The sequence below is a fragment of the Eschrichtius robustus genome, chromosome 10 (genome assembly GCF_028021215.1).
Source record: "Eschrichtius robustus isolate mEscRob2 chromosome 10, mEscRob2.pri, whole genome shotgun sequence".
NCBI classification, from domain to species: Eukaryota; Metazoa; Chordata; class Mammalia; order Artiodactyla; family Eschrichtiidae; genus Eschrichtius; species Eschrichtius robustus.
Window position 1 is genome coordinate 3,914,318 of NC_090833.1, and position 21,399 is coordinate 3,935,716.

Genomic DNA, 21,399 nt, shown 5'->3' on the forward strand with positions numbered 1-21,399 from the left:
GAACTTTGGGGGACTGTATATTACTGGAGGCGGGGTGTATGGATGCTGGGCAGAAAATAAAAGCAAACACTGAAGTATTGTTACTCATTTCTACCGGTGTAGTGTGTGAGGCCTGAAGAGGGCAAGACCCAAGGTCACCCAGCTGGTTGGAGCTGCAGCAGCCATTATGTAGGCAAGAGGTGGGAGTTTGAACCATGAATGGAGCCAGCCTTGGGCAGGGGTTGGGGGGATGAGCCCTAATGCTGAGGGTGAGTCTCTGCTCTACATAAAAACGCCCGTTCCAGGAATCCCCCACCCCCCAGCAATGGGCCTTAGCATTTGGAATTTATTTTGACTTCCCACATCTTTTATCAGAGATGTGAGTGGGAGTTGGGAGAGATTTGGGCCCCTGGTTGTACACTACAGGGGGAGGTGACACAGACCAGGCATCAGTGGCCCACTGGGTAGAGCTGCTTCCTCATCCACATCCTCGCTGAGGAAGGAGGTGCAGGATTTATTAAGGGGGCCTGAGGGTAACAATTGCCATAGCACTTAGCCCTTGCTGGGGGCCACGCATGTCCCAGGCGTCACGTGTATTGCCTCATTTAATCCTCATGGCAACTCTTTGAAGCACTTGGTCTTCGTCTCGTTTACAGACGCGGAAAGTGAGGCTCAGAGCACTGAAGGCACTGTCCAGGGTCACTCAGCGGGTGACCAAGGTCCAAATCATGAGTGCTTGAGTCCCCAGCCAATCCAGTGGTCCCCCAGGGTTCTCCCTGGGAACATTCTTTCCCCACTCGGGCCATCCTTCTCCTGAAGCCGGAGAGAACCTCCTGGATCACGCACGGCTCACAGGCCTTCCACCTCCTCCCCCTCTAGCCCCTGGCCCTCCCCTGTGAGCCGGTTCCCGGGACACCCTTCACTGCCACCTCCACGTGCCCAAGCCCAGCCTGCTCTTGTCGGGGAACCCATTCAAACGGCTCAAAGAGAAGACAGGTCAGGGTGCTGCCTGTAGAATCCAGGAGAACTCGAGCCCCCGTGGGGATTGGCCCCCTACCTCCCAGCCCTTCTCTGCACATCTGGTACCCCACTCCCTCTCTCGGAATTGCTCTGTGTGCGAACTGACTGAAGCCGGTTCACTGCACGCAGGTAAACACGGAGGGGGCCGAGTGCTGTCTGTTCCCCTGACTCCCGCTCCCAGGACGTAACGAGGGTGAGGCATGGATGGGTTCTGCCACACGCATGGATGCTTATTAAAGCGCCATTTCTAAGTCAGCAGCCCCGAACGTTCCCACAGCCTCTCCCAGAGGCTCCGTGATGTCCCAGCTCTCTGTCCCTTTAGGTGCTCCTTCATCACTCCAGGTAGACACGGCAGCATTCCCGAGGCAGGATCTGGTCACTCTGGACGCTGGCTCTAAAATGAGAGGTCCAGACTTTTCTCCAGCATCACTGACGTGTTGCCAGGCCCACCGCTTGCCCTAAGGATACTTTGGGAAATTAGGGAAAGGTGCTCGTCCCCCTGGGCCTACGTGTTCCCCCTTCAGGGTCCCCAGCTTGGCAAAAGGAGTGTAAGGTAGATTTCCCCTGCCCCTCGCCGCACAGCTGGGTGCCTCTGGGCTCCCCTGCTGGGCCGTGGCCCTGAGGGCCCTCACCCACACCTGGCAGAAGCCCTGCCCCCTCCTGGAGGCTGGTCAGCCCGGGCATAGCTTGGGAAGTGTGGCCCGGGGCTGGCCCAGGAGTCTCCCTTGGCCGAGTGTTGGGGAGTTTGGGGAGAAGCACCCGCTTTTAGTGACCGGGGGTCAAGGGCACACCTGGGAGCGGGTTTTCCAGGGGGCATGGGCTCTGGGGCGTTTGAGGTTTTGTTAGAAAGAGCAGAGCCGGTTGTGAAAAATGGGATGTCACTTCCGGTCCGAGAGAGACAGCTGAGACGAGGGGAAGCAGAAGGAAGGCCACTCTGGGTATCACTCCCGCGTACCCCCCGACCGTTGCTTGTCTGTCCTTCCCGAGCCTGGCCTGCCCGGGTTCAGGTCCTGCCTCTGCTCCTCCCTGGCTGTGTAGCCCAGGGAGGTGACCTAACCTCTCTGGCGCCCAGCTTCCCCATCCGTATAAAGGGGATGAAAATAGTACAGACTGCACAGAGCTGTAAACGTTGACTGCTGTAGCCTGGCACAGTGCCTGGCACCCAGCACACGCTCAGCAGAAGCCACCAGCATTTTCAGTACTTACTGAGCGAATTAGGGAACATGAAGTTTCGTTAAGTCATCAGTCAGCAGGGGGCTTCCTCCACCCCTGACGCTGTTTTGGTGCAGGGGCAGAGGTGTGCTGGTCAATAGTTCACAACCAGCTCTCTGAGGGAAAAAGCCCTCCTTGGTAGCATTTGCCCCTTTCCGTGGTACAAATGCCACAGAATACCAGGGCCCACTTCAGGCTACCACCGTGAGGTCACGGAACGTGGGTTTGGGAAGAGATGGGCACCACCGACTCCCTCTCGTACACCATTGTCTGGGGGACAAAGCGAGTAAGACTCAGTCCCTTTCCTCCAGGAACTGTGAAACTTTCTGGGGAGACAGACATGTGAGCAGGCCCCTGGAAGGACGTCTGGTTAGTGCAGTAACAGAGTTTGCCATCGAGGATTATGGCAGCCGCCAACCCAGCCTGGGAAGGGTCAGGGAGGGCTGCCTGCAGGCAGTGGCACTTGGGGCTGAGGCTCAGCGGGAGCCTGGAGTCACCCAGGTGGCGGTGGGCCAGAGCATCGGGGCGGGGGCACAGGAGAAGCCAGAGCATGGAGGTGGGCGCGCGTGCATGTTGGGGGGGGTGGTCATCAAAGAGGAGCCCAGGCTGGACGAGGGCAGGGCCGCGAGCTGGGCCTGGGCTTCATGGAGGCCACAGGGCCCTGGTCCGGGACCTGGAGGAGCTTCGTGTCCACAGGGCCGGGTCCTCGGTTCTTAGCGAGCCCGCTGGCCTGCCAGTCTGTGTCCCTTTGAGCCCCACACGGAAGGTCAGACTCTCATCCTGTGTCATCTCTCCTGTAGACGTTGCCCAACACGCTGCTCGTCCGACTGGTTCAGGAACGCCTGAGGGAAGAGGACTGCGTCAGGCGGGTGAGAAGCCCTGCGTGGAGCCAGCGGGGGCTCCGGGGAGAGGGGGCCTCCTTTACCAGATGAAGGAGGCTGAGGGCGGTGTGTTTATGACCCAGAGCAGAGATGACCTGCCGAGAAGGGTAAGAACTGAAACTCGGGGAAGGTCAGGCTGTGCACGTGGATTTCACCTTGGATGGAGGAAAAATAACAAGGTGGCATCTGGGGAGCCCATTGGGGTTCCTGTAGGAAAGAGCTGGCCCACTCCACGGGGTCACAGGAGAGCCTTTAATGGAAGGACAGCTGCAGAAGTGGGGAGGGAGGCGCCCCGGACCTGGAGGGGCAGAGGGAGGATTGGGGGGGCCCCGAGCTCTCCTTCCATCCTCTGACCTCTCGTCAGCACTCTCTTCCGCCAGACCTCGTGAAGCCAGAGGGCAGGGGTCCAGGTGAGGCCGTCCGTGGAGGTCAGCCTCCTGGGGCGTGGACGGGGGTCGTGATACTGTGATTTATAAGAAGAAATGTGTATCTGGTCTTCGTCCAATTTATCAGTTGTTTGGGATTTTTTTAGTATTCCATGTTAATTTTTCGCTTGTGTGTTTTACTGGATCTCTTTGTAGGTTTTTTTTTGTTTTTGTTTTTTTAGTGGATGACCTAGCGATTACAATATGCAAACTTAGATTTTCACAGTCTACTTAGAGTCGGTATTTTACCGTTTCAGGCAGAATGTGCAATATTGGTCTCTTTCCTCTCCTCTCTTTATGTTGTAGCTGTCTTATGTTTTCATCTATATGCATCAAAAATCTCATTGGGCAAATGTTATGATTTTCGGTCTCAATCATCAAACATATTTTAAAAACTCAAGAGGAGAATAGTTTGTTATATTTATCCAGGTATTTACTATTTCTCTTGTTGCCCCCTGCATTCCTGATGTTCCAAGTGTCCCTTTCTGTCTGAAAAACTTTTTAGCAATTTTTGTAGGGTAGGTATGCCGGCAATGAATTCTCCTGCTTTTCCTTCATCTGAGAATGTCTTTGTTTTGCCTTCATTCCTGAAGGATATTTTTCCCTGGATTCAGAATTCCAGACTGACGATTTTTTCTTTCAGCATTTTGCAAAACGTTTCACTTTTAACACTGTGGTTTCTGGTGAAAATCCATAGTCATTCAAACTCATAAATAATATGTCCTTTCTCTCTTGCTCCTTTCAAGATTGTTTTCTTTGTTTGTAATTTTCAGAAGTTTATGATATGTCTGGGCATGAATTTTTGGGGATTTATTCTTTGTGGGGTTCCTTGAATTTATACGTTTATGTTTTTCTCCAAACTTGGGAAGTTTTCAGCCATTGTTTCTCCAAATAAATTCCCACACCATTCTCTTTCTTCTCCCCTCCGAGACTCCACTGGCATGAAGGTCAGACCTTTTGGTGTTCTCTCATGGGTTGCTGAAGCTCTACTGTTTTGGTTTGGGGTTTTTTTTTCTATCTTTTTTTCTCTCTGTTGATAAGATTGATAATTTGTATTGAACTAGCTTCCGGCTCATTAAATCTTTTCTCTCTCATCTCCAGGCTACTCTTGAGCCCGTCCAGTGAGTTTTTAGTTTTGATTATTGTATTTTTCAGTTCTAAAAATTCCATTTGGTTCTTCTTTCTGTCTTCTGTTTCTTTGCCGAGGATTTCTATGTGTGCATTCGTTTACTGGGAGCTTTGTCATTGTCGTTGTTTTAGTACTAGCTGCTTCACTGTCTTGTCTGACAATTCCAACCCTTGAGTCACGTTGGTAGTGGTGTCTAACGTCCCATCCCATGTGAGCTGAATTTTCCTGGTTCTCCCTGCGCTAAGTAATTTTGTACCCTGAACATTCAAAATATTGCCCTGAGACTCTGGGTCTTGTTTGAATCCTGTGGCGAATGTTGATATTTTCGTCTTAGCAGACAATTGATTCAGTTGGGCTCGGGTCGCAAGTTCTAACCACCTTCTCTGGGCTGTGGTTTCCACCTCAGTTCTGTTCGCAGGCCTTTGCAGTGCTGTGTGGTTCTCTACAGCTCTGTGCTGTGTGGGTGCCACTCAGGGGGGCCTGGGCAGCGGCTGTGCTGTAGGTCATTTCTCAGGAAGGCTGGACGGCTGTTCGGGGTCAGCCCCACGCGTGCACAGCTCGGGGGGGAGCCGGGAGTCCATAAACGACTTCATTTGGTTGCTTTCCTGCGCTCCCCTCCTTGCCGTCTTCTTGGTGACCTCCAGTTCCCTGGTGTCCCTCTATTTGGTCTTTTGGCCAGAAAGCTGGGCCTTTATCTACCTGGCTCTCTCACAGGCTGCCTGTGACAATGCTTGTGACCAGGGCCAAGTGGCGGGAGGACAGTGAGAGGAAAAATTCATGGGGTTTTGCTGCATTTTCTAGGGACTGGAGAGGAAGGGTCCCCTGCGCTGTAAGAGTTTCAGGCCCCCGCAGGCCCCCTTTGTCACGCAGGATGACCTCAAGGCAGGGGTGCAGAAAAACAGAAAAGAAAAAAAAAAACACAGGGAGATTTCCCCTGCTCTCTCTGCGTGTTGGGAGTCCCCCTTCTTACTGCTCAAGCCAGAAATAGGGGCTCCTGGCCCTGTCTCTGTCCCTCCCTATTGCCCATCTCAGGTTTCAGGCTGCCTGGAGAGACCAGCTCAGGGATACTGGTTTGGTGGGATCTTGAATTTTGATCTTCTTCCCCAATTCACCTACTACTGTATACTTTCTGAGTCCTCTAATAGCCGCCCTTTGCATTCTGTCCGTGCATTGCAGCTGCTTTCAGTGGGGGTGACAGGTTACAGTGGGCTTACTCTGTCCTGCCCAGAACCAGAACTCGTGTGCGCACACACACAGACACGTACACACACTCTCTTGCTTAGAAATTGATTGGGAGGCCCACATCTGGAAAGATGCCTGGGCACCTTCCCAGGGCACTGGTGAAGGAGGGGCAGTTCTCACAGGCTTGCTCTGCGTGGTCCTCAGCCATGTGGGTCTAAATCGCGAGAGAGCCTCAAGTAAGCTGCAGTCTGAGTTTCAAAGTCTGGTCTGAACAGCCTGTTTTCCTCTGACTTCAAATTGTTCCCAGCGAGCTGATTGTCTCCTACTGCCCAGGCCTAGGCAAGCGCCCAGAGCTCAGAGGCCAGGCTACATCGGGGGGTAGACACATTTTTTTCTGTCCAGGCTAGATAGTAAATATTTTAGGCTTTGCAGACCCTACGGTCTCTGCTGTAATTTCTCAATTCTGGTGTAATGTGAAAGCAGCCATACGTGATATATAAATGAAAAGGCATGGCTTGTTCCAGTAAAACTTAATTTATAAAAACTGGCAGCAGGCTGTAGTTTGCTAACCCTTGCCCTAAATGATACTTTCACATGATGATAAAAACACTTCTACCCTTTCTCTCCAGTTCTAAATAAAAAACAGACTTCCACCTTCCAGCAATGTTAGGAGAAAGGCCACTTAACCACAGACTTCTGTTGTAACCAAGTTCCCTCCTTGTGACCCGGCTCCCAAGCCCCCCGGCTCGATTCCACCCACTCCAATCAAGTGCCCACTGTAGGCACTGCATTGTCCATCCTGCTGGGACGCTGCCCCCTGCCCCCGCTCATCCTCCTCAATCCCCCATGGGCAGGGTGGTACCCTGGGCCCCAGGCTCACCACCTGCAGTTGGAGACAGAGCCTCATGTGCCCAGAGCAAAGCCGACTGGGAAGGCTTGTGATGGCGCCACAAACACAGTGTGAAGGGAAACCAGGCCCAGGGGAGTCGAGTTGTCCCCGAAGCCTCTCGAGGTGGGGGCGGGGCAGTCGGCGGAGGGGCCGTCTTGGGCAGAGGGGACGGCAGGCAGACAAGGCAGGGCTGGGAATATAGCTCCCCCTACCCCTACCGCCGCCTTAGTTCAACCAGCCTCAGACCAACTCTTCCTAAAACTGACCCACCCATCGGTCACCCTCTTATCTGGGAAATGGTGAGAGAATCGTTTGTCAGGAGTGGAGGGGAGGGCAGAGCACCCTAAGTGACTGGAAACGGGGCGGGACTTTCTCGTACAAAACGCCCTATGCCTTAATCCATAATTGGTTATGAGTTGCTGAGTCTAATTCAACTCTGGCCTTGCGGGCCCCCAGGCAGGAAGCGTTTGGGCCTGCCTTTCGTCTCCTTGCCCTTCAGAGCTGAGCCGTCTCTCCTCTTCACCAGCACTGCTTGTCACATGGCGGGCGTCACTCCTTTGGTATGAGTGCGCCCAAGTCACCCAGACCGGAACCCCTCAGTGGGATGGGGGCTGTATTTTTTTTTTTTAATTAATTAATTAATTTATTTTTGGCTGCACTGGGTCTTTGTTGTTGCCCGCGGGCTTTCTTTAGTTGGGCTGAGCGGGGGCTACTCTTCGTTGCGGGGCGCAGGCTTCTCACTGCGGTGGCTTCTCTTGCTGCAGAGCACGGGCTCTAGGCGCGTGGGTTTCAGTAGTTGTGGCACGCGGGCTCAGTAGTTGTGGCTCGCAGGCTCTTGAGCGCAGGCTCAATAGTTGTGACGCACGGGCTTAGTTGCTCCGCGGCATGTGGGATCTTCCCGGACCAGGGCTCGAACCCACGTCCCCTGCATTGGCAGATTCTTAACCACTGCGCCACCAGGGAAGCCCTGTATTTTTTTAAATTCAAGTATAGTAGATGTACAATATTATGTGTTACAGGTGTACAGTATAGTGATTCACAATTTTTTAAAGTTATACTCCATGTATAGTTATTATAAAATATTTGTGATATTCCCCATGTTGTACAGTATATCCTTGTAGCTTATTTTATACATAACTGTTTGTACCTCTTAATCTCCTACCCCTATCTTGCCCCTCCCCGCTTCCCTGTCCCCACTGGTTACCACTAGTTTGTTCTCTAAATCTATGGATCTGTTTCTTCTTTGTTATATTCACTAGTTTGTTGTATTTTTTAGATTCCACATATAAGCGATATCATACAGTATTTGTCTGTCTCTGTCTGACTTATTTCACTTAGCATAATGACCTCCAAGTCCATCCATGTCATTGCAAATGGCAAAATTTCATTCTTTTCTATGGCTGAGTAGTATTCCATTGTATATACACCACATCTTTATCCATTCGTCTGTTGATGGGCACTCAGGTTGTTTCCCTGTCTTGGCAACTGTAAATAACGCTGCTATGAACATTAGGGTGCATGCATCTTTTTGAATTAGTGTTTTTGTTTTTTCAGGTATACCCAGGAGTGGAATTGCTGGGTTACATGGTACTTCTATTTTTAGTTTTCTGAGACGCCTCCATACTGTTTTCCACAGTGGCGGCACCAATTTACATTCATGGGGGCTGTATTTAAAAGCACAGCTGGGGGCTTCCCTGGTGGCGCAGTGGGTAAGAATCCGTCTGCCAATGCAGGGGACACGGGTTCGATCCCTGGTCATGGAAGATCCCACATGCCGCGGAGCAGCGAAGCCCGTGCGCCACAACTACTGAGCCTGCGCTCTAGAGCCCGCGAGCCCCAACTAAAAGAAATAAATAAATAAAAGCACAGCTGGACACAGCCTTGCCCATCAGCAAATTCAGTGTGCCAAGAGCTCCTGGTAGCAGGATATCACGTGACTGGCTGTGGCCGTGAACAGTGGGTGGGGTGCACGTCTGTCTTCAGTTCCTGTCCCAGGGATTGCACTTGCCCTGAGGAACACGGGCTGCTCGGGAGCCATGGTCACACCCCCACCAAACAGAAGTCCCGGTGGAGACGGCTCCAGGATCTGGCTCAGGCTCAGCAAAGGCAGCAGGGCCTCCCACGCCTAGTCCAGATTTCCTTTCAAGACGCTTAAACCTCCAACCACCCTGTGATCCAGGAGCTTGAGCGGGAACTGCCGGGTCCCAGCTGTTCTGCTCGCAGGCCCTCCCTCACCCTCAAGAGTGTTCACTTTCACTGACTGCCTTGGTGCAGCAGCGGCCCGGGGCCCAAGCCCCACGGTGGTGATGCAAGAGGCCCTGTGGTTCGGGCAGGCGGGAGGACAGACCCAGCTTCTCTGCTCAGACCTCCCACCAGGCCCTGAGAAAAGCTGGGGGCCCTGGACCAGGCACCACGCTCAGTGCTTCACCCATCCTCACACAACCCTGTGAGGTCCCTGTTATTATTATTATTATTATCGACCCCATTTTGTAGATGCAGGGCCTGAGAGCGCCCAAAGCCACAGCGCGGAGTGGCAGTGCTGGCCAGCGTGGACCCGGGCCTGTGGAGCACAGGGTAGGCGCTCTGACTGCTGGCCCCAGGCTGTGGGCCAAAGGGCTCCGAGGCCGAGCACAGGCCAAGTGTGCCGTGCCCGGCCCAGGTTTGACGGCGCCTCCTTCACCGTCAAATCCAAAGGCATCGCCAGGCTTTGCCGACCCACCTGCCGGAGTTTCCGTCTGTTCATCTGTTTATTCTCTTGTGCAACAAATGCCGAGGCGGTGAGCAAAAGAGTTAAACGCCTGCTCTCAAGGAGCACAGATTCTAGCTGTAGGGAGACAGACGATAAACCAAAGGAACAAGTGGGGTGTGCAGTCAGGATGTTAGCTAGAGATGGGCGCCTGGGAGGATATGCTTCCAGAAAGAGGGCCTGGCAGGGGACTTCCCTGGTGGCACAGTGGATAGGACTCCGCACTCCCAGTGCAGGGGGCCCGGGTTCGATCCCTGGTCAGGGAACTAGATCCCACATGCATGACAAAACTGAGGGTTTGCATGCTGCCACTAAGGAGCCTGCGTGCCACAGCTAAGAAGCTGGCGAGCCACAACTAAGGAGCCTGCCTGCCACAACTAAGGAGCTGGCGAGCCGCAACTAAGGAGCCCACCTGCCTGCAACTAAGGAGCCCACGTGCCGCAGCTGAGGAGCCGGCGAGCCGCAACTAAGGAGCCCGCCTGCCGCAACTAAGACCTGGCACAACCTAAATAAATAAATAAATAAATACTTAAAAAAAAAAAAAAAAAAAGTGGGCCTGGCAGATACTCCCAGCGGAGAGGTGTATGTAGGAGGAGGGAGGGATGCCTCTGTGGGACCCTCCCCAACCCACACCTGTGAGCTGTGTGGAGGGCCAAGGGCCTGTTGGAGGCGGGCAGGGAGGAAAGAAAGGAAGGGAGGAACCACTGTTGTATTATTTATTGGTGACCCTGAACCGACTGGCATGGAAGCTGGGCGTCTGGACCCCTGAGTGACCCTAGAGACGCCGTCCTTCCCAATCTTGAAATATTTGGAACAATCTCGTTTTGTGAAAGTTATTTTTATAATCGACTTGCATCCCAAGTCAAATGTTTCCGGAGTGTAAGCATTCAGCCTAGAGTTCAGAGGTGTGGAATCGTGAGGTTGGGTGCATCCCACCGGTGAGAGAAACCCCCTGGGACTCATGCTGCGAAGATCCAACCACTGGATCCAGACACAGGAGCCAGCTGGCCTGGGCTGATTTGTTCATATGATTGTCTATGTTTTTAAATTTTTAATCTCTGTAAGTCACTGAGTCATGGTTTTTGGGGAAAATATGATGACTTTCTCTGTGATTTCAACTGGACATCCCAGATTTGCCCTCAGTAATCTAGAATAGTCTCTCAAACACACATTTAACTTCCATAAGCCTTTCTTGAGCTTATCTGAAAGCCCAGGCTGCGCAGCTCACCTGCAGCACGGACAAAGCGTGAGCCCAGGCATCCCAGGTCCTTGCCGACAGCTACCACCATCCTCAAGATGGTCATAACATTTACGAGCATTATTAATTAATTATATCATAAGGGATATTACTATTAGTCGTATTGTACTATATGACTGTATTGTGCATCATACTTAACACTGTTGGTTGAATTAATACTATTTGTATTAATATTTATCATATTAGTTATCATTATCATTCCTATTTTGATGATGGTGGCAGATGTTGTCTGGACTCCAAACAAAGGCTTGGGAGCCCCGGTCTGGCAGTTCGTCCCCTGCACCTCATCGAGAGTACACCATGCAGAGAGGCTGTAATTACTATACTGTTGATGGTGACCACTGATTGGGGGTTTAGGGCTGAGTGCCACGTCAGCGATCTCATTTAATTTGTACAACAACGCAATAGAGCCTCGCGGCTGTCATCACCCCTGATTTAGGGATGTAGCATCTTAAGACTCGCAGGGTCTTGCACAAAGCCCCACAGTCAGTCCCAGAACCAAAATACAAACATGGAGTCATGCTTTTGGCCACTCTGTTCTTGCCTAACCATCACACGCTGTGTGTCTCCAGCGAGTACTTCACTTCCCGGGGTCTCTGTTTCTCTATCTGTAAAACACTGGACTCGGGCTTGAGCACTGGAGCTCCTTCTGGCCTGACATTCTGACTCTGATCGTGTCCGAGCCATTGTTGCCTGCAGGGTAAAGAAATATCTTCTTTAATTTGTTTTAAAATTTCTCTGAGCTTCCAGGGACATCCAGTACCTTTTTCATCTCTTCCCGGTGGAGACAGGATTTCAAGAGTACGAGATGAGGCTCCTAATTATGTGCTCTGGTTGTTCAGAAACAAAACAAACCCTCATCCAAAATAAACAGGCTTTCTTGCTTTTAGGGAGAAAAATGACACATATGCATATTCATTTATATGGTAATTATTATTATTTAGCTTCGCAGGGACTAGAATTGGTAATTTAGAGCACAAAAAGGAGGCAGGGAACAGTGTTCAGGGAAAAAGATTGCAATCATAACCCATCAGGATTCTGTAGTTAATGTTGCCTTTTTTCCTTTTCTTTCTTTTTTTTTTTTTTTTTTTGGTCTAACGCAATCTCTTTGAAGAACGTCTTTGAAGTGACCATCAAATACATCAGAGAAAGAGAAATGAGCACTTTGTATTGGAATTATCGAAAGCAGGTGGGCGCTACGTTCAGGGACCAATTGGCTTTTCTCTAGGGGCAGCCGAGTTCTTGGAGTCCGGGAGTGCCCAGTTCTTGAGACTACATCTGTAGGGCAAAGGGAAGCTAAGAAGTAAGGCAGGGAGTCCAGGAAATGTGAGGGGAAAGGCTCAGTACCAAAGAGAATCTAAATCTCACCTTCACCATAGTCACCGTTTGCTCTCCATTTTTTTTGGATTACCAAGAATCCCTTTCCCTTCTTTGACACCTAATCCATCTCCCTGCAGCTACCGTGGTCTCTTTCTTCCTAATCCTGTCTTCATATCGCTGCCAGAGAGATTGCTTTAAAACAATGAACAAATTTATTTCTTGACCGCAGAACATTCATATGGTTCAAGATTCAAAAGGTCCCCAGGTGCCCCTCAAACTCTTGTCCCCCAGCCACTCGGTTCCCTTCCCTGGAACCAAGCTGACCTGGAGTCAGCTGCTGTTAACACTCCCTTGAAAGGACATCCTTCTGAAGAGTATTTGTTACACAGAGGAGCATCTGTCTTTTGAAAACAAATGTCGTGTGTCCCTCCACCGCTGAGCACCTTCCCTGCTTCCCATCCCTCTTGGGGTGCATACTCGAAGCCCTGAGTGAGGGGCCTGGGCCTGGGCGCAGCCCAGCTTCCTCCCTCTGCCTCTCTCATCCGTGCCCTCTGCCTCTCAGACCTCCTCCAGCTTCAGCTGCACTTGCCCCGTGCAGGGCCTGTGCAGGCCCTGGAGGACAGAGCCTGAGGGGACTCCCAATGGTGTCCCTCCTCCTGGTGTCCACACCTTGGAAAATCCTCTCCCCTTGCATGGGGGCAGGACCAACAGAATGGGGCAAAGGTGATGAGGATCCGCTCTCGTGATTACGCTGCGTCATCTAGGACTTCATCTTAGCAGACCAGAGAGATGCTCCTTGCCGGCTGCCGTGTTGGAGAAGCCTGTGTGGGCTGCCTGGAGGACCCCACAGCCTCCAGCCTCCAGCCAGCAAGGAACGAGAGCCCGCGGTCATAGAGCACGTGGCAGGAAATCCTTCAACAACCTGAGTGAGCGTGAAAGCAATTCTTCCTCAGTTGAGCCTCCAGATGAGAGTGCAGCCCAGCTGACACCTTGATTGCTGCCCTGTGAGACATCCCCCAGCAGAGAACCCAGCTCAGCAGTGCTCGGACTCCCGACCCATGGAAACCATGAGATCAGTGTGTGGCTTTAAAGCCACTAAGGTTGGGATCATTTGTTGTGAAGCAATAGAAAACTAATACACACATGCTCTTTTCACTGAGATACCCCACCCCTCCTGTCCCATAGCCCTTAGTCTCAGGTTTAAGTCACTTCTTCAGGGAGGCCCCCTGACCTCGCCCAGCCCCAGGGAGGATGGGTTTCCTGTTACACGAGTTCGTAGCATCCTGCTGTCCTCTGTGAGTTCTGGGAGGGCAGGGGCCCCGTCTGTCCCATTCACTGCAGAATCCCCCAGCATCTCACATGGTACCTGGCACGGACTCCAAGCTCAGGAAATATTTATGAAGTGAATGAATGAATGAATGAATGCCGTTCAGATAATTCCCCAGTCTGCACCACCATGGCCATGAAATCCTTTCCCAACTTGCTCTTGGCCCAAGGAGGGGTAGGTGTTTAAAATCCATCACGACTGCTCTATGGAAGCTGAACATCCTAATGACGGTTTCGACCATAGGAACAGATTTGTCCTGAGGCTTCTCTGGGGAGAATTTTTGGGGGCGTTGCCCTGGCTTTTTCTGAATTGTGGAGATCCACTTAGTGACTTTCCCCATCACATCTGAAGATTATTTTCCATTATCAGTGTTTTCAATGTTCTCATTTGGCCTTGGTCTCCTATAGCTTGATCAAGTTCAACCACTGCACCTCGGGGTGGCCATGCACACCAGACGTGGGGTTCCAGTGTTTGGGAAGCTGTCTTCCAACTGGATCTTGTTGCCCTATGTCAAGACTACCTGTGCCCTTCTCCTTCATTCCTTTAACTGACTGTAACAAGAATCAACCACCAGGACAGTTGATTTTAAAATATTAAATAACAGCATTTCATAGAAGTCACTGTGCCTTGTCGATGAATTCCAATTTGTCTCGTCAACTTTTTTTTAAACATTGTCTTGAGAACTATTCCTACCTGAAACCTTTTATGAAAGGGGAAACTGAGGTCCAAATGGAGGAAGGAACTTAGCCTAGGTCAGGGGACCAGCGGGCCAGGACAGGTGTGAACTGCCACCACCCCTGGCTGCCAGGCCCCGGCTTCAGCCCGGGACCCCGTGATCCTGTGCCATCCCTTTGACAAAGGTATCTCTGCATCACCAGGACCAGGCCGATTGGAATGTCACAGGCAGGGACTGTCAGGCTAAGAGAGACAGAAGAAATGTTTCCGTGTATGGTCGGCCACCTTGCCCAGCTGTGGGGAGGAAGCAGCTGTGCCCAATTACGATGGCTTGTCAGGCGCTGGGAGTTTCACCCCCCGTGAAAAGTCAGAGGCCTCCACAGACGGCTCGTGTCTGCCCCTGCTGGCCTGTGCCATCCCTCACACATCTGGGCTGGTGGGCGGCAGCAGGACCTGGTGGGAGAGCTGGGCGGGCCTCGGTGCGGCTCGGTGTGGGCGCCCGGGGATTGCAGGCAGGCCTCGGGGGCTCTGGGGTGCGCAGCGCGTCGTACAAGCACCGTGCCTGGCCCTGAGGCCCACTAGACAGGGTTACCCCGCTTTCCCATGCAAACTGAGCCAAGTGAGAGCAAACCAGGATCACTAATGGGTGGGGGAAGCCTGCTGTCCCCATGGGCCTCCCTGTGTGTTAGGCAGGGGTCCTGTACCCTCCGGGGTTGGCTCCTGACCCGCCGGCGAGCCCACAGCATGCTTTTGGAATCATTGCTCCTGTGCGTTCTGGAACATCCCGTACCTGCATGGATGAGAGTTAGCGGTCTTTTTTTTTTTTAACGTTTATTTTATTTATCTATTTGGCTGTGCCGGTCTTAGTTGCAGCGTGTGGGATCTTTAGTTGCAGCATGCGAGCTCTTAGTTGCGGCATGTGGGATCTTAGTTCCCTCATCAGGGATCGAACCCAGGCCCCCTGCATTGGGAGCGCGGAGTCTTAACCACTGCGCCACCGGGGAAGTCCCAGCAGTCTTTTAATTGTAGTGCCTGGAGGGAAAAACAAGGAAATTTCAAAACTACCTGGAGCCTCCCCGGCCCTGGCTTCTGTCCATTGGCCTTGGCTTTTCTTCCCTTCTGTGAGCGTCCCCTTGGGCTGGAGTTCACTGCCCCTGAGGTTAGTGCTGGTTCTTGCCAGGTGTAAGGCAAGAAGCCCCTGCAGGCTGAGCCGGGCCGTCGACAGCGACCTTTAGTGTGACCTAGGCAGGGATGGGCACGCTCGGTGCTCACGTGGGAGTCGGCGCCCTCCTCGGTCGTGCTCTGTGTTGCAGCACCTCTCCTTTCTGTTTCCCAAACCAGGGTGCTCGGAGTGCCACCCACCCGAGCAGATAACACAGCCTGATAACACAGATTCACCTGCTGCGCCCATGTCCCCCGGGGTGGCCCGGCAGAGGCCTGCGGAGGGATGCCACCCCAGCCTGCACTCAGGGTGCTGAGTTCTAACCGTCTCCTCATCCCCAGCCGCTGGTCAGGAAGTCTTCCCAACGCCTCCACAAAAAGCAAAGGCGTGAAAAATGGAACATTTCCCCGGAGACCTGTGGTTACTTAAATGGGATGCAAGCAGGCCGCTCCTTCAGCGAGTTCAGAAAATATCAACCCACCCCATGACTCGTCAGGCCTGAGACTGTGGTGAAGATCAGAAGAATAAAAACCGTGTGATATCATTTACATGTGGAATCTAATAAAAAGTGATACAGAGGAACTTATTTACAAAGCAGAAACCGACTCACAGACTTCGAAATCAAACTTATGGTTACCGAAGGGGAAACGTGGGGTGAGGGAGGGATAAATTAGGAGATTGGGATTAACATATACACACTACTGTATATAAAATACATAACTCATAAGGATCTAGTGTACAGGACAGGGAACTCCACTCAGTGTTCTGTAATAACCTATATGGGAAAAGAATCTGAAAAAGAATGGATATATGTATATGTGTAACTGATTCCCCTTGCTTACACCTGAAACTAACACAACATTGTAAGTCAACTACACTCCAATAAAAATTTAAAAAACAAAACACCGAAGGCCAGCACTAAGCCCAGCACAGGTGCTGGGGAGCATTACGGGTCCATTGAGGTAAAGGTACCAATAGTTGTGAACCAGCCTTGACTAGCACATGGTGCAAGTCACTGCCACGCTCGGAGGCACTTTCTGGCGAGATCCGCACAGCTGTCCTGCGAGGTTTTCAACGATCAAGACTTAACAGGCACCTGCTGTGTGACAGGGACCATTCTAGGTTGTGTGAGGGACAAAACAGAACGAAGGAAACAGAGTGCCCGCTTCCACGGGCCCGTGGCTAGTGGTGCAGGTAGGCGTTTAGCCCTGTGATTCTCCCACTTTACAGAAAAGGAGGCTGCAGTGCCAGAGCCCCGCTGCTGACCCAAAGGAAGGATACGTGTGTTGCCTGAAAAAAGAACTGCTCTTCCAGAAATCCAGCAAGTTCCAGTGTCTGGCACCACGTCATCTCCCTCCTTGAGCTGCAGAACGACATCACCAAAGGCAAAACTTTGACCACGTCCCCAGCTTGCTAAGTCAGGGAGAAGGTCTCCGAGGCACCCTGGAAGGGGGTCGTTCCCCCACCACCTCCCGTGATCAGTGCAGGTTGGAGGTGTTTCCTTTACAGAAGATGCAAAGTGAGACTTTGCGTTCACAGGTTAACTTCTTTTTTATCTCATTTCATATCGTGGAGATGCTGCATTACTTCATGATAAAGGAGGTGTCGCTGGAGCACACTTCTGACTGTGGAACCGAAAGTCTAACATTTACTTGGCAGGTTTCTAGACTCTTGTTTACTTTTTCCTGTCTGGTCACAGATTGACGCGTCCCCGCCCATAACGGGAGTGAGTATTTTATAGTGGAAACGCTAACGGAACGCAGGAGCCCGATTCTGGTCTACAGAACCCCCCGCTGTTTGTTTTACTTCTCCTGGCGGCGTCACTGGGCTGGCATGAATTACGCAGCTCTCATCCTCTGATGGTGGGAACACGGGATTTTCTTGCCGTCGTTCTGACACTCGCGGGTTTGTAGATGTCAATCGCATCCTCTGAGGAGTGCGGGTTTATTGATCAACAGCTCTGCTGAGGCCCGGGGCTGTGTGTTCCTCTAACACAAATGCAGTCAGGATGGCTGGGCATCTGGAGGGGAGGTCTGAACTCCACTCGGAGAACTGAACGGCATGCGTCACGGCGAGGCAGGGCTCTGCGGGCCGGGCCGGAGGCCGTGAGTACCCCCTTGTGGGTCCCTCGTTTGTGGGTGTTTCTGGACCCTGCGGTGTGGTCTCGGGCTTGTTCATGGCATGTGTGGCCCACTTATCTGCTGGCTAAGCAGCAGGCACCCCGGGTGCTCTGTGGGCAGCAGATGCCTGGGATGCCCTTAGGATCCTTCTCACTGCCGTCGGGGAGGGAAAAGAGATGGCTGGAATGCAGGACAGAGCCCGATGTTCGAGCCACTGTAAATGGGCTTCGGAGCAGCAGAGAGCGCTGGAGAGGCCCAGTGATATTGGAGACCGCATTGGACTCAGAACCACCAACCACGTCACCCTTGGCCGGTTGAGGTTGGATCCAGGGGCCGGATCAGAGACCTGCCTCCCGAGAGCTGGAAACGCCCACCAGGAGGACGGAACAGAGGGGCATCCTCAATCCCCCATTCCCAGGCTCTTGGCGTGGCTTAGTTTTGCAGCTAGCTGTCAACCGTGAAAACATGGCGTGTGCCAGAGACCGGAGACGGTCGCAGCTGCCGTTCTCCAGCACCTGCAATTGGCCAGACCTCGAGCTGCATGCTCACCACTGCACCTAACCTTGAACACCGGGAAGTGTGGGCCCGTCAGCATTAGCCCTACTTTGCAGATAAGGAGATTGTTAAACAGTTGGTATGTGGGGGCCTGGGGGTCCCCTTGTAGCTTAATACCGTCAGTCAGTGGGATTTGAAAGAACTGTGGAAACTAAAGTGGATGATTGTTAGCTATAATCTGTAACATATTAACTACCCCCAATTTTAATTATAAACCTACTACCTATAATATTAATTATAAATGAGAGTATTGGTTAGAATACCAGAGCAAGCGTATATATATATTTTGGCGTGCCTTTTATTTGTTGAGACTGCGTGGAATTCACTAGTCTTTAGACTGATGTGTTCTCATTCTCTGAACACGTAATCGATCCTCTCACGTTACGCTTTCCACGGCTGGTCAGGTTGGGTTTTTCCTGGAGCAGCGCTGTGGTGTCTAGCCTCTGGCAGCAGGAGACCACAGGCCCGAGTTGCGATGAGCTTAGGAAGATGTGGAAAGCGGTCCAGGCCTCCGGGTGGGCTGAGAGTGAATGTCCCCAGGGAACTGAGCCCGCAGGAGAAGGCTGTTTTGACTGGGAGAGAGGGAATGAAAATGGGATGTGTTTCTGAAAGAAATGACCCAGACACGCCAGGGACAGCCGGAGAGAGGGAAAGTGACCAGTGGTGGCCAGCACCCACCGAGGGAGGGGATGGAGGGACAGCTGTTCCTGGGGAAGGTGAGGCCCAGAGCGTCCCCCAGACTACTGCCCACCTTTTGGGGCCTGAAACGGCAGCCTTGTAAAGTCAGCCACTTGGAGATTCAGCCTCTTTCGGTCCTGCGGAAATGCAAATGCCCTTGCACCGCAGACGGTTCTTAGGAGAGAGAAAGGCACCGGCGTCTGTGAGGCGCCTGCTTTGGGTCAGGAGCTTTGTCATCACACTTGTTATCAATAATCTTATGCAATCATTGCAGGGATTTTCTCTTAGGTGGGTCTGACTGCCCCCATTTTACAGACTAAGACTCAAGGCTTAGGTGATTGACGATCGCAAGACTCCAGAGTTGTGACCCAGCCACAACTCTGCCGATGGCCAGTGCTTTCCCTGCACCAGGGCCCGGATGGACAGGTGTGGCGGTCCCAGGATAAAGGGGGAGAGAGCACCAGCTTGAGGAGGAGGCGTGAATCAACAGGCTGGCTGTTTGGCTTTGAGCTGTGCCAGGCTCAGTGGATTTGGAATGGAGAGAGAGGAATGCGGTCTGAGAAACCATCGGGTCAGTGAACTCGGGCCACTGCAGCCTCTGAGAGTGAGGCCAGGAGCTCTGGGCTGACGTGTGTACCCAACTCAGACCCAGCACTTGACCTTCAGTGTGTACTTCGGAATTCCCTGGGAGAAGAGTCATTACAGGTGTTGATCAGACCCGGGTAGCTTGTCAGCGGCCCCCAAGGTCTGCCCCCACTGCCTACTGGGGTTTCCCCCTTCTTTTCATGATTTCGGGAGCTGGCAGAATTTCACAGGAGAATCAGGCTGCATGATTGCAAGTAAATTATCATGTTTTAATGTGCAAAGACCCTTAGAGGCAGGGCAGTCCCTCGTCCTGGTTGATGCCTATTTTTCCTGCATAATTATGAATAGCTGTTCACTCTTAAAATGTCTTTGTTAGACCATAAATGTCTTTGCTAGAAGTTGCCTGGTCCAATCCTCTCGTTTTACAGATGAAGTTCAGTGCCTTGCACAAGTCAAATGGCCAATTGGGAAAGAGTCCTAAGTAACAGAGTTGGGTCAGCCAGACTTGGGGGGGGGGGGTGTAGTTAGTTACATGAACCAGTGACTGATCACCCCCAGGTGCTATCTATTGGACAAGCCCCCAGACCCAGGGCTTCTGAACTTTTCAATATGAAAGAACAGTGTACCACACACAGTGGTGGATAAATACGCCAATGAATTGATGCATGGATGGGTGAATGAATGAATGAATGCACCCCAGGTCTTCCTGTGGAAATGCCCACCCCACTGTAAAAGCGTGATTGTTGTTTCCCATGTGCTGGACCCAGGCTGGCAGCCCGGGTGGCTCCTGACAATGGTTTCAGAGGAGCAAACTCCCTGGGCAGGCTCCTGGGCAGGCACTGGAAAACGTATGAGCACGCTGGAGCGGGTGCGCGCCAGCCCACGACTCGCTAGGCTCCCTCACTTTTACCGAAATGTGTTTTTCCCACGTCCTCATTGATTAGAAAGCTTTCCTCAGTTCACATCTGGGATGCCAGTTACTGCTCTTTCCAAGAGATTGCCTTTTTTAAAAATTATTTATTTATTTATTTATTTATTTATTTATGGCTGTGTTGGGTCTTCGTTTCTGTGCGAGGGCTTCCTCTAGTTGCGGCAAGCGGGGGCCACTCTTCATCGCGGTGCGTGGGCCTCTCACCATCGTGGCCTCTCTTGTTGCGGAGCACAGGCTCCAGACGCGCAGGCTCAGTAGCTGTGGCTCACGGGTCTAGTTGCTCCGCGGCATGTGGGATCTTCCCAGACCAGGGCTCGAACCCGTGTCCCCTGCATTGGCAGGCAGATTCTCAACCACTGCGCCACCAGGGAAGCCCCTTTTTTTTTTTAATCTTTTGGCCGTACCGCGCAGCATGTGGGATCTTAGTTCCCCGTCCAGGGATCGAACCCGTGCCCCCTGCATCGGCAGTGCGAGGTCTTAACCACTGGACCACCAGGGAAGTCCTGAGATTGCCTTTTGAAATGAATTCTTTATATTCAGTTCTACAGTCTTTTTTGTGTTTAAGATTTTTTTTTTTTTTTGATGTGGACCATTTTTAAAGTCTTTATTGAATTTGTTGCAATATTGCTTCTGCTTTACGTTTTGGTTTTTTGGCCCTGAGGCATGTGGGATCTTAGCTCCCTGACCAGGGATTGAACCTGCACCCCCTGCACTGGAAGGTGAAGTCTTAACCACTGGACCGCCAGGGAAGTCCCTTAAGTTCTACAGTCTTAAGTGGGGTTCCTTCCTGGCAGGAGGTAGAGGAAAAGAACAGAGTTCGCCTTGCTCAAAAGTATAATAATGATAAAACCAGTTAACATGGACTGGGTCATCATTTCCCCATCGCCAGGCACTGTGCTCGTTTTGTTGTCGTTCATGTGTCTGTTTGTTTATGGTCCTCATTTAATCGTCCCAGCAGCTGTAGGGTAGATTGCTGTCAGTGTCCCTGTTTTGCAGAGAAGGAGAACGAGGCCCCAAGGGGCTGAGTCCCTGGTTGAAAGTCCCACGGCTGGCAGTGGCACAGGCTGATTCCCAAGGCCCTGATCTTCACCAGCGTGATAAACTGACACCCTAACAGACTAGTCTTGTTTCTGGAGAGATGGGTCTACACCACAGACATGCTCTAAAGTGTTTGGAAGGAAGGGACCCATTAACTGGACGTTGTTGGATTATCCATTTCTTGTGCTTTCAACCAGAGGCCACTGTGTCTGAACCTGGGAACTAGACGTGATGCCGTGAAGCACGTTATCTCTGCGGTGGGTCATCTCGGCATCGCCCAGCCTCGG

At 52.0% G+C, this 21,399-nt stretch overlaps 1 protein-coding gene across 2 annotated transcripts in view; it reads left to right on the forward strand.

Annotated features, from left to right (window-relative positions):
- AK8 (adenylate kinase 8) overlaps positions 1-21,399 on the forward strand; it is a 133,278-nt gene that overhangs the window by 19,843 nt on the left and 92,036 nt on the right. For both annotated transcript variants that reach the window (XM_068552578.1, XM_068552579.1), the window contains one exon: positions 3,012-3,080. In XM_068552578.1, the coding sequence (XP_068408679.1) occupies positions 3,012-3,080 (69 nt within the window). The remainder of the gene's footprint in view (positions 1-3,011; positions 3,081-21,399) is intronic.